Below are 17,437 nucleotides of genomic sequence, written 5' to 3'. Positions count from 1 at the left end.
TTTTATTTACTTATTCAAAGTTCAAGAAAAACAACTTGGGTTTAACAAAACGTTCTGGGGCACTTGACCTTTTGTAATATTAAAGTGGAATGCTCGCAAGACATTTAATAGCCCATAACCCCAACATGATATAATCATATAACCTTCATAATTATGTCACAAAGTAGTCATTTGAAATAACAAGTAAGTTTTTTTGCAAATAAAAAAGGACACTTTTTCTTTGGACAGACAGATATGCCCTGATTACTTTATATATTTGATATTGTTAGTGAGAAAGTTTGGGCCCACTGGTGGAAGGGCAGGGGGGAACAATTTAGCACACCATCGTGTGACCGCCCCGGGAGAGAAAGTGTCCCAGCCGATGCATCTCCTGCAACTGTATTTAATCTTAATGTATTTACATTTTCTCTAATTAGTTGTCTTTTTAATTACAGTGTTTGCCCATCATCAGCCTGTTGTGATGTTCACGTCCAAATTGATGAACTCGATGAGAAACTCAACAATATCAAGGTAAATTGTATTTTGCTTGTATAAATAACAAGCTGTAAATTGAATGTTGGGTGAATGTTAAAGTTTCTGATTAAACAGAAAATAATATTTTGTTTCCAGTGAAAATCCTTTGTGAACTTCAAAAAGAGCATTCGGTTATTACCGAAGCTTGGTTTGAGAGTATTGACTTGTTTGATGGACTTATTGAATGACCCAGAAAATGAATTCTGATTGATTGACATTTAAGTTGAGCTCTTCGACATTGGGAAGATATGTGAGAGGTGAGATAAGTGTCTTAATAAAAGAAATATATAAGAGTATTATTTAATTATGTAATAGATAAATACATTCCAACATGTACTTATTTTACAGTGTCATAAGTTGAGTGTAGGATGGATCTTGGAGCTCCTCGAGTTCCTATTCCATTGAGTTCCTGATCACAATGCCACATATGTCTACATATGTTCTGATTGTCATCAGTGGAGTGCAGGATATGAGATGTTGGAGTTTTGCTTCCGTTGAGTTCTGATCACAATGCCACAGAGATTTATACATATATGCTTCCAATCTACACCAGTTACCCTCACCGAAGGAGAGGGTATTGAATTTGGGTCCATTTGTTTGTTTGTTTGTCAGCACAGAACATTCGTGTTTTTCACCGCAACCACTTGTCGGATTGAGACAATTTTCACCATAGGTAAATCCAATGAATTAAAATGAAACTTATGTACTGCATTAAACTGCTAACTACGCTTGGCATAGCTTGTGTGCCAGAGGGAATTTAATAAATAAATGTTAGAGATACTTCTGCAGGGAGATTTGCCCACAGTGGTTAAGGACTTTGGTAAACACTGCATGCCTTGTTGTTCTTATCTGTATGGGAGAGTTGTCCTGGCCCACACACATGCTGAACTGAGGGTCCCTATCCCACACTCCCTCATTCCATAAGATGCACACTTGACCGGATATGGAAATGTTTTTGTCTCTGTTTTAATTATTTCTGCTTTGAAAAGCCTTTTGTAGTTTGACATTGATTTATAAGTTTTCCTGTAAATGATGCTTTGGTTCGAGACCACACCCTATAAGCAATAATATAAAACCTTTTGCCTAGAGTTAGAGAGTGCTTGGAGATTTTACACCAGCACTCACTCCGCACGTGTGTATTACATTAAACAATCATATTGGATGATACAAAGTTTCTTATGATTTATAGATATCCAAAATTTATACCACAAACTTCTTGAGATCCTTCTCCATTAAGTTCCTGATCACAATGCCACAGACGTCTCCAGATGTTCTGATTATCATCAATGGAGTGCAGGACATGAGATGTTGGAATTTTGCTTCTGTTGAGTTCCTGATCACAATGCCGCAGAAAATTATACATACACAGTGTGTTCCCAACCTGCATGAGTAACCTGTGCTGAAGGAGAGGGCCTTGCATTTGGGTTTGTTTGTTTGTTACTTGCAAAATCGAAGATTTTTAAGCCTATTGGTCAGTCAATTTTGTCATTCTGTCTGTCTGTCTGTCTGTTTGTCACCTACAGGTCACACATTTAAACCAATCTACACAAAACTTCACCAGATGGTAGAGATTGTCATAAGGAAGAATCCTGTTGTATTTGAGTTCAAAAGGTTAATAGGTGAACACAGGCCAAAGGTCAATAACTTCAGTGAGATTCAAAAATCCTCAATTTTCATCCGATTGACTTAAAATTGGAAGAGGTTATATATTTCAGGTCACTGGATTCAACTAGCCAATTATTTTTGAGGTCAAAGTCGATCAAAAGGTCAACATAGGCCAAAGGTCAACAACTCAAGTGAGATTTATAAATTTCCTCAATTTTCATCCGATTGACTTGAAATTCGAAGAGAATTTATATTTCACATCAATGAATTCAAGTAGGTTATTATTCTTTTGGTCAACAAAGACTAAATGGTCAACATAGGCTCAAGGTCATCAACTATGGCGATATTTCTAAAATCCTCAATTTTCATCTGATTGACTTGAAATTTGAAGAGGATTAATATTTTAGGTCACTGAATTAAACCAGCCAATTCTTTTTGAGGTCAACATGGACCAAAAGGTCAACATAGTCCCAAGGTCAACAACTAAGGTGGGATTTCTAAAATTCTCAATTTTCATCCGATTTACTTGAAATTTGAAGAGGCTATATATTTCACATCACTGAATTCTACGAGCCAAATATTTTTGAGATCAAATGGACCAAAAGGGCAACATAGGCCCAAGGTCAACAACTAAGGTGGGATTTTTAAAATCCTCAATTTTCATCCGATTGACTTGAAATTTGAAGAGGCTATATATTCTTGTCACTGAATTTAACCACCAATTTTTTTGGACGTCCACATAGACCAAAAGTTCAACATAGGACAAGTTTCTAAAATTGTCAGTTTTCATCCAATTCAGTTGAAATTTGAAGAGGAGTTGCATAATTGGTCGTTCAAATCAACCACCAATTATTTTTGAGATCAAATTTGTTTTCTGGATTTTGCAAGTAGCCTGCTCTGTAAGATGTCTTCTTCTTGCTGGTTACTTGCAAAATCTAAGATGTTTTAAGTATATTGGTCAATTGATTTTGTTATTCTGTCTGTTTCAATCTGTTTATCTGTTTGACTATTTGTCGCCGACAGGCCACAATTTTAAACCGATTTTCACGAAACTTCAGCAAATGGTAGAGTTTGTCATAAGAATGAAGCCTATTTTTTTTTAGGTCAAAATGTCAAAAGGTCAACAAAGGCCAAACGTCAACAACGTAGGGGGGATTTCTAAAATCCTCAAATTTCATCCAATTGACTTAAAATTTGAAGTGGATTTATATTTCATGTCAATGAATTCAACTCGCCTATTATTCTTGAGGTCAATAAATACTAAATGGTCAATATAGGCCTAATGTCATCAACTATGGCGGTATTTCTAAAATCCTCAAATTTCATCCGATTGACTTAAAATTTGAAGATGATTTATATTTCAGGTCACTGAATTCAACCAGCCTATAATTTTTGAGGTCATCATTAACCAAAAGGTCAACGTAGGCCCAAGGTTAACAACTAAAGTGGTATTTCTAAAATCCTCAATTTTCAACCTAATTGAAATTTGAAGAGGATTTGCATGTCAGGTCACTGAATTGAACCACCAATTATTTTTGAGGTCAACAGAGGCCAAAAGGTCAACAAAGGCCCATAGTCAACAACTAAGGTCGTATTTCAAAAATCCTCAATTTTCATCTGATTGACTTGAAATTTGAAGAGGATTTATATTTCAGGTTACTAAATTCAACCACCAATTATATTGGAGGTCCACATCGGCCAAAAGGTCAACATAGGCCGAATTTCTAAAATTGTCAATTTTCATCTGATTCACTTGATATTTGAAGAGGAGTTTCATATTTGATCATTGCATTCAACCACCAATTATTTTTAAGGTCATTTTTTTTATGGATTTTGAAAGTATTGTGCTCTGCATGATGTCTTCTTCTTGTTTGTTTGTTTGTCTGCACAGAATGTTCGTGTTTTTCTCCGCAACCACTTGTCAGATTGAGATGAAATTTTCACAATGGGTGTGATTGCTCACCGAGAATGTTCTAATCATAATCATGATGTCATTCGTCACAGGGTGTGTCATCCATGTTGGAAAAACGGCAAAAATTTGGACCTCTGTATCTCTGAAACTACATTAAGGGAAATGCTGAAACTTGGCACATGGCAAATATTCCTCATGGGGAATCAGTTGATTTTTGATGAGAACATAGTTGCTTTCGTTATGACGTCATAATTGCATATGTAGAATGTTACATCTGATCAGTATGAAAAATGTTGAGGGTCATCTTGGGATAAAATGGTCCACGGAAAAAGAACATTGATGATGTGATCGGTCACATGATTAGGCAGCCATATTGTTAAAAAAAAAACCTTCAAAAATATTATTGTCTGAAAAAACTGAAGTGGCTGAACAGATCGAGTTGAAACTTCACAAGTATGACTTGTGAAGTATCCATGAGGAACACAAGTATTCACACAAGTATCCATGAGGAACAAAAGGTTCTTTTTGTTGATGTCATAGGTCACATGGTTTGGCAGGCATATTGCATTTACCCTAAAACCTATAAAAAAATCTTCTTCTCCAGAACGGCTGGACAAATTAAGGGGAAACTTCACACAAATGTTCCCCAATGCATGTTTTGTACAACTTTGTTGTGGAATAATTGATAGAACACATGGTTTTGCAGCCATATTGGTTTGAAGAAAATTATTAAATGTTTTCTCTGGAACTGCTTTAGTAATCAAAGAGAAACTTCACATTTATGATTGAGTAGTGATGCATAATACATGTTTTAAATATCAACTTGATCAAATGCATTGTCTGGTTGCCAGAATTATTTATTTTTTTGATATGGGTTCATTTTGTTTTTTAATATATGTGTATTTTTTTGAATAAGGCTAACTTGGCTGTGCCTGGATGGGTTTGAGGGTAGAGTAGCAGCTGAAATGCAAATCCTATCCAGGTTCCTCCTGATGATTTCATCTTTGCTTTTTGCTTGTTCAGGTTCTTTCTGATTACTCCAATGCAGGATTGTACAAATTTGGTCTTCCATTTGATTCGAATTTAATGAATTTTAATCCCATTCTAAATTCAAATGAATCATGAATAATACAAAAAAAATGTCATGGGTTAGGGGCAGGTGTCTCATCAAAGAGGGGTTGCATCAAAGCGGGACGTCTTGGTACCCGGTCATCACTGCCACCAGTTATAATGTGGCAGCAATAATTATGCCTCTTATTAATTATGTAACACACCAATACACAAAGGCAACACAAAATACACCACACAAAAGCAGTACTGGCGGGGGTCTGCAATCTTTGATTGCCATTTTTTTTGGCACATTTACACATTCAAGTAACAAAATGGCTACCAGTTGGTCATCTTGGATTGATTTTAAAAAATAACAAGAGTAGTTCGACTGTGTGCAGTTGACGGGTATGCCTCCGCTCTCCCGCACAAACACTTGAGTATTGACATATTTGACCCTTGACCTTTATCATATCTGGCCCAAAATCTATCAGTTATCTATTTGGGCCAGATGTGATAAAGGTCAAGGTCAAACTCTGAAATTTTACTGTTTACACCCTAACTCAAGAAATATTGGACAGAATTTCATCAAACTTGGTACAAAGGTAAAGTTAGACAGGGCAATTAACTGAAAGATTTTGGGCCAGATATGATAAAGGTCAAGGGTCAAATATGTCAATACTCAAGTGTTTGTGCGGGAGTGCGGAGGCATACTCGTCGACTGCGCGCAGTCGAATTACTCTCATTTAAAATATATTTTTAATGAAGAAATTTTTTTCAATGTTTCTATCAGCACAATTTATTTTATGTTTTGATGTATTTTTACAACTTAAAAGAACTGGACAATGATACATTGGTTCAACCTTTTTATTCTCGTGCGAAATTTCACTTCAAGATTATGTTTAAAATTCTTTGAAACAATACACTTATTGTGAGTACTGTATTGCAATATTTAGTAGACAGTTTTGTTAAAATTTAAAGGAGAGAATGTTATACATTATTGCATGATTTTATCTTTGAATAGATTTTTGGGGTTTTGTTTAAGATGTCTTTTGACTATGCAAGCTTCTTTTCCATTTCATATTCGTGAAAAACTGATTTGTTATTCCAAATAAGTTAATGATTGTGTAATTTTGAAGGTTATATGATTATATCATCTTTGAGGGGGCTATTAAAGATCAAAATGTCAAGCACCTCAGAACTTTGATTTTTAAAAATAACTATGAATAAGTAATTGAAAGATTACAAGGTTATGTAGTTATGATGGTGATATGATTACATAATCAAAGGAGGATTTGTGTTGTCTTCGGTAAAGTGTTCCAGAACTGTAATTTTCACCCTACTTGGTTCATATCTCATATACTGTCATTTTCTCCTTGTGTCCTTGCAATTAAATGTCTCAATTCACTGATGTCTTCAAATATTCGAAGACTACAAGTGTTCAAAATGTCCTGGACTCCAATAAGTGTGCCATACTTTGAAAGGTGCCATCCCGAGGAGTGTTGTGGTTCTCGTTCACTCACTTTGTACTCTACTCTGTATGCATGCTCCACAAGCTCCAAAAAAGGTGCAGGTGGAATCCACACTTGTCAATTAAATCCATCCACAAATACACATGGTATATTTTAACCTTTGAAAGAAACTCTGAAGATCACTTTTGAAAGTACCTGGCATTGACACAGACGACTTTTTCTATTTCCGATCCATATTAAAAAAAGACGTATGTTAACATAAATACAGGAGTTTGTTCATGCCTTATTGCATAATCCTTTATCTTCCATTAAAATGTGCAACAAACATCTGCTTATTAACACTATAAAACAAGACATGACAGAAATTAGCAGTGGACATTAAAACAAGCCATAATTGTATGAATTATATATTAGTATTAATCAATGTTTTTTGTATACATGCCAAAATTAGCTTCACCATGGTCTGCACAGCACATATATTTTTGCTTCTCTGTTTTTTTTTTTAACAGTATTAAAAGTGCTGCTCTTGAACCGATATAATTCCAACCTGGGGGATGTAGAAAAGTCCAAGCAACCTTGCTACCGTTATTGAGAGTGTGGATCCAGTTGTTGCCAAGACTCCACCAAGTACACAATGACCTGTAGTTGGTGAATTAAGTTCCAAAAACTCCAATGTAGTTTCCATTGTCCTTGGCACGGCGAAGCACGAATCAAATATGGCATAACCGAGTGTGTTGTTTCCGATCAATGAATGGTTACGATTTATCTCGTTTATTGCAAATACCATAGCCATCATCCAGCGAAAAACTCTTGGGTTAAAGCTGTAATGGTAAATCCGACAGATATCTCAGAAGTAACGCACTTGCCTTAAAGCTATCTCATCTGGGTTTGATTCCTGACCTGATTATAAACTGTTGGATTGGTGCTTTACAATCAGAGTGTGTCATCACATTGTGCCACCATCCACTGATGGGCATTCAGGTGTGGAGCTATTTATGATGATTCATTACTAGAAGGCATTAAAGACTTCCTGATGTCTTTTGATGAAGTATTTGAGTTAATGCCAGCACCCTGAATAAATTGCAAATTCCTGCTCAAACCAGCCCTCTAAAGTCGAACTCCCAATTTTGGGCTTCAGCAATTCTATTACCATCATGAACCAACGGTCCATTTTTCTTCCATGCAAATAAAATTTTGATCTATCACCATCACCATCATCATCATCATCATCATCAAATGTCTATGGGCATTACTTTGGATTATTTGGATCATAGAGTATGTAAGGTCGGCCAAGTTTTTCACGAACTAGCAGGCCATGCCCGATATTTTACTGGAATAATTTAGGGCAATAATTTGTAATTTTGCAGGCTGCTGGTATAATTGCCTGTTCTTTGCAAGAGTGCTATGAGATATTAAAAAGCCTGGTGTTGGCTTAGTGGTTAGGGTGGTGGCTTGGGATCCTAGGGTCCTGAGTTCAAGCCCCCTTGGCTGCTGAATTAAATACACCAGGAGGTTGACTCAGCCTGTCATCCTTCCGAGGTCGGCGAAATGATTACCAGTTCCAGTGTGTGTAGTGGTAGAGGGGCACTGCATCAGCGACACAGTCGCGCTTCAAGAAATGATAGCTACCCTGGCAGCTAAGCTGCCATACGACGACCACCACCAGATATTCAACATCCATAAGGGAATTGTCAGCCAGGAAAGCTGGCTTCACACTATTTGGAAGGATAGTAACGTCACTAATGCATCACCCTTCCTGCACACCGCAATAACAGTTTATAATGGGGTTTGAAATGGAATTCAGACTGGACAAAATCGGCAAGTATGCTACATCTAAGCAACCGTGTCAGTCATGCAAATAAAATATTTAAATTTTTTAATGAAACTGGAGAAAAAGATTTAAAACCAGGTACATTTTGAAATTAAATACTCAAACAGCATAATAAAATTAAATAAAGCAAAAAGAAAATAAATGAGCAAAATATTGTACAAACAACCCATTGCCTGCATTGTCTGAGTAATTCAATAAAAAGGTATCTTTCAAATACAGTATATCAAAGACTTTAAATTACACATATAAACATTTTCAAGTATAAATTATACTTACTTAAGACAGCCAGGAAAATTAGGTTCCTCGGTAGAAATCCCTTGTTTGGCAGCCACCCCAAAGTGGAGTGGAAATAAACCTCCAAGAATAACATCTCCTTTTTTCATCAATCCACGGATTTTTATCCGAGGAGAAAGGGAGCAAGTTTCACTCTCATCCTGCAGAGACAAGCATGACATCAAAAACAAAACAACAAGCATTTGTGTGACATGCACCAAAATAATGCAAATGCTCGATTTGAAACAGAAGAAAGTTTTCTGTATCATTATTCCTCGTTTTATTTCATCATCACTCCAGAGATGGTGGTGAATTGCTATGATAGGATACGATAGATTCCCGGATTTTATCAGGTCGTGTTTGTCATCTTTTTATCAGGACTCCACCCATTCGCCAATCAACAAATCTTTTAATCACGATAAGAAAAAAAATAAACACAATTTAACAAAACCATCTTGTTATGTAACGAGATCGATCGACAAAAATAGGATGAGTTTTCAGTTATTCGTTTTATTAATTACACATCCAAGTCATACATTATGATTATACAGTGATTGAGTGAACAATTCCCCATGTAATGCCCCTTGTTTGGTATAAACGTGATAAACAAACTAGTTGCCTCAAATACCATCTCAAATGCCATCCGTTGTATTACTTTATTAGGACATTAGTGGAGAATTAATCATTATCTTATGCATAGCAATTCAGAAAAGGAATGAAACACTCAGATATTATATGGGATTGACGAAAAAGAAGATAGACATTGAAAAGAAACATATATGCATGTTATGGAAGAAATAAGATACATTTATGAAGGAAGTATTATTAAACAAAAAGCAAAACAACTGGAACTAGAAGGGAGAAGGGCACTCGGTAGAGCGCATATCTCCGCTCTGGAATGCCTGATCCACGAGAACATATCGGGCCCAAAACAATTCTGAGATATCATGCTATATATCATTTGTCATTCCGAGATCTCAATGGTAAAGAATCACTTAAAAAAATTATCACATCCGGATGCAGATCTTCACCAAAATTTAATCAATTCTTCCTTGTCACACACCCAACATGTCCACCAAGTTTCATCGGAATCCGTCAACAACTTTTTGAGATATCCTGTACACAGACAAACAGACAGAAAGGGGTGAAAACATAACCTCCTTCACCTTCAGTGGCATAGGAAATAAAGTTACATGATTGCTTTAAAAACTTTAAAGTCAAAAGAAAAACACAATTCAAAATCAAACTGTCTAATGTACTTTGTGGGGGATAAAGCAAAGTTCTATAAAATTAACGAGGTGCAATTGTTGAAGAAACATTAGTCATGGAGTACAATCACATTAATTTCGCTGAATATACATACATAGCAGTTGTGTTTTTGGTGTACGGGATGTTTTTTTTTTTTCATTGCATCAAGCAACACAGGTAGATGGAAGAAGCAAGGGAATGAGGAGAGAGGACAGGAGGAAACATGCATGTAACATTTTGATTGAGGTCGGATGGGGGTAGAAAAGATCATGAGTCAGAATATTTTTTCAATATCTAAAGTAGTTGTATGTCAGGGTCATGCTGGGCAGTTTGCCATTACTCTCCCAAAGTATTTAGGGTAGGAATTTGGAATTTTGTAATGGTGCCAGTGATAGCTTGCCTACTCTTCAGAAAAAAAAAACTGATATTTAACATCCACCAACTAATGCGGGCAGAAGGGACACCCAGTTCAATGTCCATTTGAGGGTCGGCACATACATTGATGAATCACCCTGCCTGTTTGTTCATTTTTATGCAGCACAAAGCTGTGGGGTAGCCTTATCGCTGAGTGCACGGCTGTGATGGTGATGCAATGCCCTGTGCTGATTATGGCGGGAATTTGGAATTTGGCCATGGTGCCGGTGACAGCTCGCCGACTCTTCATGAAGGACACCATGGAATATTTAATGTCCACCACCGAATGCCAGCAGATGGGGCACCCGTTTAATGTCCATCTGAGGGATGGCATGCACCTTGATGAATTGCTCTGCCTGTGAAACACTGGGATACCAGTTATATAGCTGGGCTGAAACATAACCCAGATTAAACAATTTAGAAGCAAGTGTGCATAACCTCAGGCAATCATGCCAGCCCCAGTTGCATTTTATTATTATTTATATTCTGTATGCAGAATGTAAATTAACATACAAAGGTTCAGCCATCTCCATGGGACGACACTGAGTGCAAGTGGCCATTGACAATCCGATGGAACATATACATGTGATTTCACCACACTTGTGATCCGCCATTTTGGATTACCAAGCCACCATTTTTGTGGGCTTGGTGATTTATTTCATGTATGCCTTCAATTCGAAACCACCAAAGTAATGGCGACCAACTCTTCGACAAAGAACATCTTCACGATGTGAAAATACACAAGCCAGATGTACCAGGAAGACTTCTCTGACAGGAAATGGTAGGAGCTCTACACCTCTTTCAAGGATGCTTCTTGTATTTTCCATATTTCTGACTGATTTTATCCAGGAACACTACAATTATGGTTAACCAATTTGAAATGGCCACTCTTTCGTTTAAATGCTGATAATTATCTTTAAAAGACAATTTGAGTGACAGATTTTACCCTATTGACGGCAAGCTAAAAGTGCCCTGATTAGAGGAAGTGAATCAGTGAAAATGCACACACAGCACATGTATGACAGGCTTTGTTTGTGTTCATTTGTCATTTTAAGAGTTCCATATTGGGCTTGGCGACTAAATTTGTCGAACCAAGTAGTTCGGCACATGTAATTATCTCTGCCAACGACGGTGCAGGAGGTTATGTTTTCACCATTTTCTGTCTGTTTGTCTGTCTTTATTTATTTATTTATTTATTAATGTTGAAGGCTTCAGTCACGGACAAAATAGTTATAATCGAGGCCATGCCTGAACAAAAGGACTGCATTGATAGAAAAGCAAGTAAAGAGAGAATAGTCTGTGAGTTTTTGAGGAAGTAAAAAATCTGCTTTTTGAAAAAGGTGAAGGTCAGAAGTGTTTGGGAAGACGTGAGAAGGTAAAGAGTTCCAGAGTTTGTCAGTGGAGGGGAAGAAACAAACATCGTGACGGCCCACCCATGAGCTGCCAATGGCCACCCAATAATCATGTGATGTCATGGCTTGTCGAGTATTCCTTGGTCTCGCTAATGGTGGAGGTACACAAGCAGCAAGTTCTTGTGAGCAGAAACCGAATTAATATCTGTAGAAAAGAGAAAGAGAGCCTATTATGCGGCGTCATTTGAGTGGGTCGAGTTTTGAGATTACATTGGTGGAGTTGACAAGTCAAATAACCTTGGATTCAAGTCTGTCCAGTAAATATGTGGAGCTGGAACCTCCCCAAATGTGAGAGCAGTACTTCATACAAAGACGAATCAATCCTTTTTTTATAGTTGGAGCAACAGCTGTTCAGAGGGGAAGAATCTTCGACATCTGAACAGGACTTCTAATTTCTTTGAGGCAGACTTAACTATTTATGTAATGTGTGGATTGCAGGATAAATTTGAAGTTCGAGTGATACCTAGTAGGTTTATTGCATCACATGGTGTAATTGTTGAGCTTTGAAAGGAGATGAGAGAGAGAGAGAGAGAGATATATATATATATATATATATATATATATATATATATATATATATATATATATATATATATATATATATATATGCATGCAAAGAAATGGAGTTTTTGAAGCATTAAACTTAACTTGATTACATTTGCCCCACTGGGAGATCTTGTCCAAATCCGAATTTATAGAGGTGGCAGGGATGAAAAGAGACATAGATCAAGTGAGGGAAGACGGGAAAGATGGGAAAGACATGGAAGAATGTAATGTTGAGTCATCAGCATCCGACTGCATTTGGTTATTTGTGGAAGAGAGACGAGACGTAGATCAAGTGAGGGAAGACGGGAAAGATGGGAAAGACATGGAGGAATGTAATGTTGAGTCATCAGCATCCGAGTGCATTTGGTTATTTGTGGAAGAAATAAGGTCATTGAAAAAAAAAAAAAAGGAAGAGTGTCGGAGACAGAACGGTGCACCACTTGAACGGTACACCACTTGAGGGACTTGAAAAAAAAACCAGAATGGTGCACTCTGAGGTACACCACTGTTGATATGGAAGGGGGGAGATGTTGAACCATCAACAATAACGGATATAGACCGGTCAGAGAGAAAGTTCGATATGAGAGAGCAGAGTGAAGGAGGAAAGCCGAAAGAGGGAAGCTTTGATATCAGACTCCGATGCCAAACTCTGTCAAAGGTTTTTTTATATATCAAGGCCTACAACAAAGGATTCATCACACACTTTTCAAACAAACATCACACACTTTTCATCATACACTTTACTTACTCACTAATTTTCACTCCTCTCTTCACAATCTCCATCTTTATTTCTCTTTTCTCTCATTTCCCTCAGCCTCCAATTAAATATGATAAAGTTCGAAAAGTCAATGGCCCCAAGTTCCTGGCATTATGGGTTATGAAGAATCTCTCGTGATCTGCCTTTCTCTGCTACCAAAGAGAGGGGGTGGAGGCTCATGCAGTAGTCGTATCGGTCCCTCCCAAGACCCTTGCTTTTTGAACCAACTTGACTCATTTTCAATTCATTTCACCAACATCTGTTGTCTTTTTTCAAATCTTTCCTCTGTTGCACATCATTGAGCAAGCTCCTCTCCTAATATCTTGCTTTTCTGAGAGACCCAACTGTCATATGATGTTCTTGTTAATTATTGTTAAATTTCGAGTTACAACCGTCACTCACAATTCCGCTTCAAAGGAGGAGTCTGTGCCTAATCCAACATCAACGTGCCTGCTGTACACCTTGTGGACCTCAAATCTCCAAACTTTGATGTCATCTGGCTTAAGATTTGTCTCCCAACCATCACTATGTTTCTCTGTTTCACTTACAGCTCTCCTCATTTTTCAAACCTTACAGCTTTCTTTGACGATCTTAACTCTTGCCATGAGGCCATGATATCCGAACACCCTTAAGAAGAATTTCTCGATCTCATAGACTTCAATGTAGAACACAGGGAGTGTCTGAAGTCTTCCCATATGGATGTTGGGGGAGTTGAAGCTCTTACATTTTTCATTCTTCATGATTTGGAACAAATTGTCACCCACCCTACCCATATCTCAGATCGTCATGACCATACTACCAACACTTTAGATTTATTCTTCACCTCCAATCCGTTGCATTACAACAACACAATTTCACCTCCAATTGATTCTTCTGATCACAATCTTGTGAACATCACTTTACTTTCCAACACTTCCTCTAATCCGACTCCTCCAAAGAAACACCAGTATTGGCATTTCAATAATGCTGACTGGACTGATTTATGAAACTTATTTTCTGACTTTCCCTGGAAAGACTACTGCCTCTCCTCGGGCGATGCCTCTATCTCTGCTGAACAATGAGCTGAGGTTATTGTTCGAGGAATGGAGGCTTATATCCCCTTCTCTTTCAAGTCTTTCTCACCGACCAATTCTTGGTTCAATAATTCCTGCTCTGTGGTCATTCGTGCAAGGGATGCCACATCTTGGACATGGAAAAACTCTTCTTCCTCCGACTCGCATTCAGTTTCCATATCCACCAGAAATCATTGCAAACATGTTATTCGTGAGACAAGGCATTGCTCTACCGAAAATAAATGTGACAACCTCTCATCTTCTTTCACTAATAGATCTTCCTGTTCATAAGCTAAAAGTATCTCCAACAACTTCTGTCGCTCTCCCTTTCCTTCACTTTTCCGTTCCGATGATACTATGGCTGTCTGTCTGACCGAAAAAGCAAGTCTTTTTGGTTCTCTTTTCTCCTCTAACTCCACACTGGATGACTATTGTGAAGACTCTTTCTTCGACCGAGTGTGAAGAGTCAAAGAAGATTTTCAAATGCACGGTTTATTCAAAAAGAGCACTCGCATGCGGAGGTGATGTGGCAGCTCAACCAACACAGAGGAGAACTGCCCAACCACACTGAAAATCCACATTCCAAAACCCTCTTATTTATAATTTAGTTGGTTTGATAAGAGCACCAGGTGTGGACTCAAAAATGGGCCAATGGGCTCTTTTTCCCTTTCCCAGAGAAAGTTGAAATGGTCATAACCGCTTATATTAGTGCTCTGCAACTTTTCCGAAGCAATCCCTCTCCCCCCTATGCGAGGCCTTGAATTATCGCTGGCATTTGTTGAAAGCAAAGCCCTTTTCACAGAGGTGAAATGTGTGGGTTGGCCATAAACAAAAATGTAATCTCCTCCCAAAGGCATGCTTGGGGCGAGCTTGTGGGGAGAGCACAAATGATAAAGGAACTATAAAGGTTTTAAAATACATTTCAAAGTATACAAGAAAATTGGTTCGAATCCCGACATCTAATTGCTAAGTGCGTATTGACTCTGGATCAAATGTGACCATAAATACTACTTCACATTCCCTCCTTGGTCACATTTGACCATTCTCCACCATCCTCAGGCTCATCGAACAGGTGGGTCTCCATTTGGCGGCTGTGTTGGCCATCCCTAGGCTCCCGCTCCCCCCAGATGGGATTTACGAATGCCGTGAACCGTTACTGACAACCACCAAATGAGAAGTCCCCGACTGCTGGTGGCCCGGGCCAGCACCTGCCATACTTATCCTTTATCACTGCCACATCTATCACATCAAACCTTATTACACAAAATTTCCATTTTCAAAGTATAATTCAGATAATTCCAAAAACAATAACAGCAACAATAAAGAAAATTTAATATGGTGCAAGCGAGTAGCAATGTGAACACGCAAGGCGGGGTGTAAGCTCCTCCGGCGCAGGAGTCTCATCTTGCACTCGAAGACAAAAAACACTCACTCTCATGGGTTAGTCATCCATTATTACATGGTGGAGCTGTTGGAAGTCTGATTGCAGGTCCATGGAGTCTGGTTGTGACCCCATACGGAGGGCCTGGGTGTCTTCCTCTGTGAGTTCGCTGTTAATTATTATGATGGCCTGGGTGAGGGGTGAGGCTTCACAACATTTCTTTAAACAAATGCTAATGAGAATCTTGATCAGAAATACTCCAAAAATTACCACCAGGATGATTAGGAGCATTGACCCTATCAGGTGCAGTAACCAACCTCCCCAGCCCTGGAATATGGATCTCCACCATTCGTAACCCTCCTCGCGATCCATTCGCCCATTAGTGAGGGCTTCTGTAACGTTTTTTATTCGGGCCACCACACGGTGAGTTATGTCCGTAGGATCCGGGATCCAGATGCAACATTCTCCTTCAATCATCCCGCATACCCCTCCTTGCTCCGCCAAAAGCATATCTAAGGTTACTCTATTCTGCATTACCATGGCACACATTGATACTATCATACCCGACAATTCCGTATAATAAGCCATGGATACATGAGCTACATATTCCAAAGCTAGTGAAAGTTTATCTCTCCTATCGCTATTCATGATCGTGCCTGCTCCCGGAATGACAAAGCCAAAAGCGTTTTCCCACAATCTTCTCGCTAGAGGTCCGAGGCGCATTGATACCCTGGCCCATCCCTTTGGGTCCAAAGTTTCGGGCACGTCGTGCTGGTACCGTGGAGGTGGGGAGGTTTGGTGGAAAGTGGTCTTTATTCTGCCGTCCGGAAATACTGCGGCTAAATAACAACTCCCTGCCCACCTTTTTGGTAAGTAGGGGTAAGCTTTGTCTCCACATTCCAGGAAAATGCCTTTTGGCGGGATCATTCCTTTGTCATGATGCAAAGTGTAGTTTATGGTGAAAGTTATCTGCTTCTGTCCTGTCGGGACCGACTTGTTCACTATTTTATTAGAATTCTCCTTTGGCATTGGTAATGTGAGTCCACAAACAGAAATCCCCACTTTATGTACCCCCTTACCCTGGAAGCAAATCGGCCCTGTCATCTCCTCCACCTATATGGAGAGGGGGGTTGTCCCAGGTCGACCCAGGATCGCCAGACTTGAATACCCGCTTTCGCGTTTCGTTGGTTATGTCCACTGTTAATTCCCTCAAAGGATTAGAAAGAAATTCGTGGAAGGGTATAGGCCGCACCTCCATAGGAATGCCTACCAAAGACCCCTTTGGTGGCTTCATGCAGACCCAACAATCACTTTTGTGGTGGATCTTTGCTATTTCTGTGGCTAAAGCAACGAATGTATTCGGAGCTTTCTGTGGAACTTGCGTTTGCAAGACGTTGAAACGTATAGTAGCTGTATATATTGTTTGATTTGGGTGAATGCCTATGCAAGTACAATCCAGCTTTCCCCCCTCCTTTTCAGGGGGAATACGAAAAATTAGAGTCGCATTCTCCATTGTTTTATAACCTTCTGTGGAGTGTGGGTGGATGGCCTTTATCACTGGCGTTTCTTCCGGCCCGCCAATTCCCCATGAAAGGCTTTTGAACGTTTTATTGAGTTGTTCCTCCGACTGGTTTACATTGCTAGGAGGAAAACAGGATAACTCCAACAATTGCTGTGGACGTACCTGCACCTCTTCCTGTGGAGCTTGCGTAGTCTTTGGCCCTCCGGTCATGGCGTTCTGCGACTGTTGTTTCACTGTTCTTTGCCAGTTGGATTCATTTTAACATTTTTACAGTGTCCAATTCTTTGTTATGTACCAACCCGAAGGAGGCATTTGGATTTATGAGAGTTCCCTCATCAGGGGGTTCGGCCCTCCGCTGCCGCTTTTTTTTGTGTGTGTTGCGTTGTTGTTTCCTAGTAGTAACCCCACTAGGCAGCCCACCAGGGCTATTTTCAGATTCGGGTTTGGCTTCG

General features: G+C 38.9%; 1 protein-coding gene across 1 annotated transcript in view; it reads right to left on the bottom strand.

Annotated features, from left to right (window-relative positions):
• Positions 1 to 17,195, bottom strand: part of LOC147034863 (extracellular calcium-sensing receptor-like) — a 45,281-nt gene extending 28,086 nt beyond the window's left edge. Inside the window, exons 1-2 of the mRNA XM_085858054.1 lie at positions 16,543 to 17,195; positions 7,097 to 7,370 (exon numbers count right to left, since the gene is read on the bottom strand). Coding sequence (XP_085714180.1) covers positions 7,097 to 7,370; positions 16,543 to 17,195 — 927 coding nt within the window. The remainder of the gene's footprint in view (positions 1 to 7,096; positions 7,371 to 16,542) is intronic.
• Between the last annotated feature and the right edge of the window lie 242 nt (positions 17,196 to 17,437).

The sequence above is a fragment of the Eptatretus burgeri genome, chromosome 1, assembly GCF_056783735.1.
Source record: "Eptatretus burgeri isolate ZD-2024b chromosome 1, Ebu_testis_v1, whole genome shotgun sequence".
Lineage (NCBI taxonomy): Eukaryota > Metazoa > Chordata > Myxini > Myxiniformes > Myxinidae > Eptatretus > Eptatretus burgeri.
This window is presented reverse-complemented; position numbering and strand designations above follow the sequence as displayed.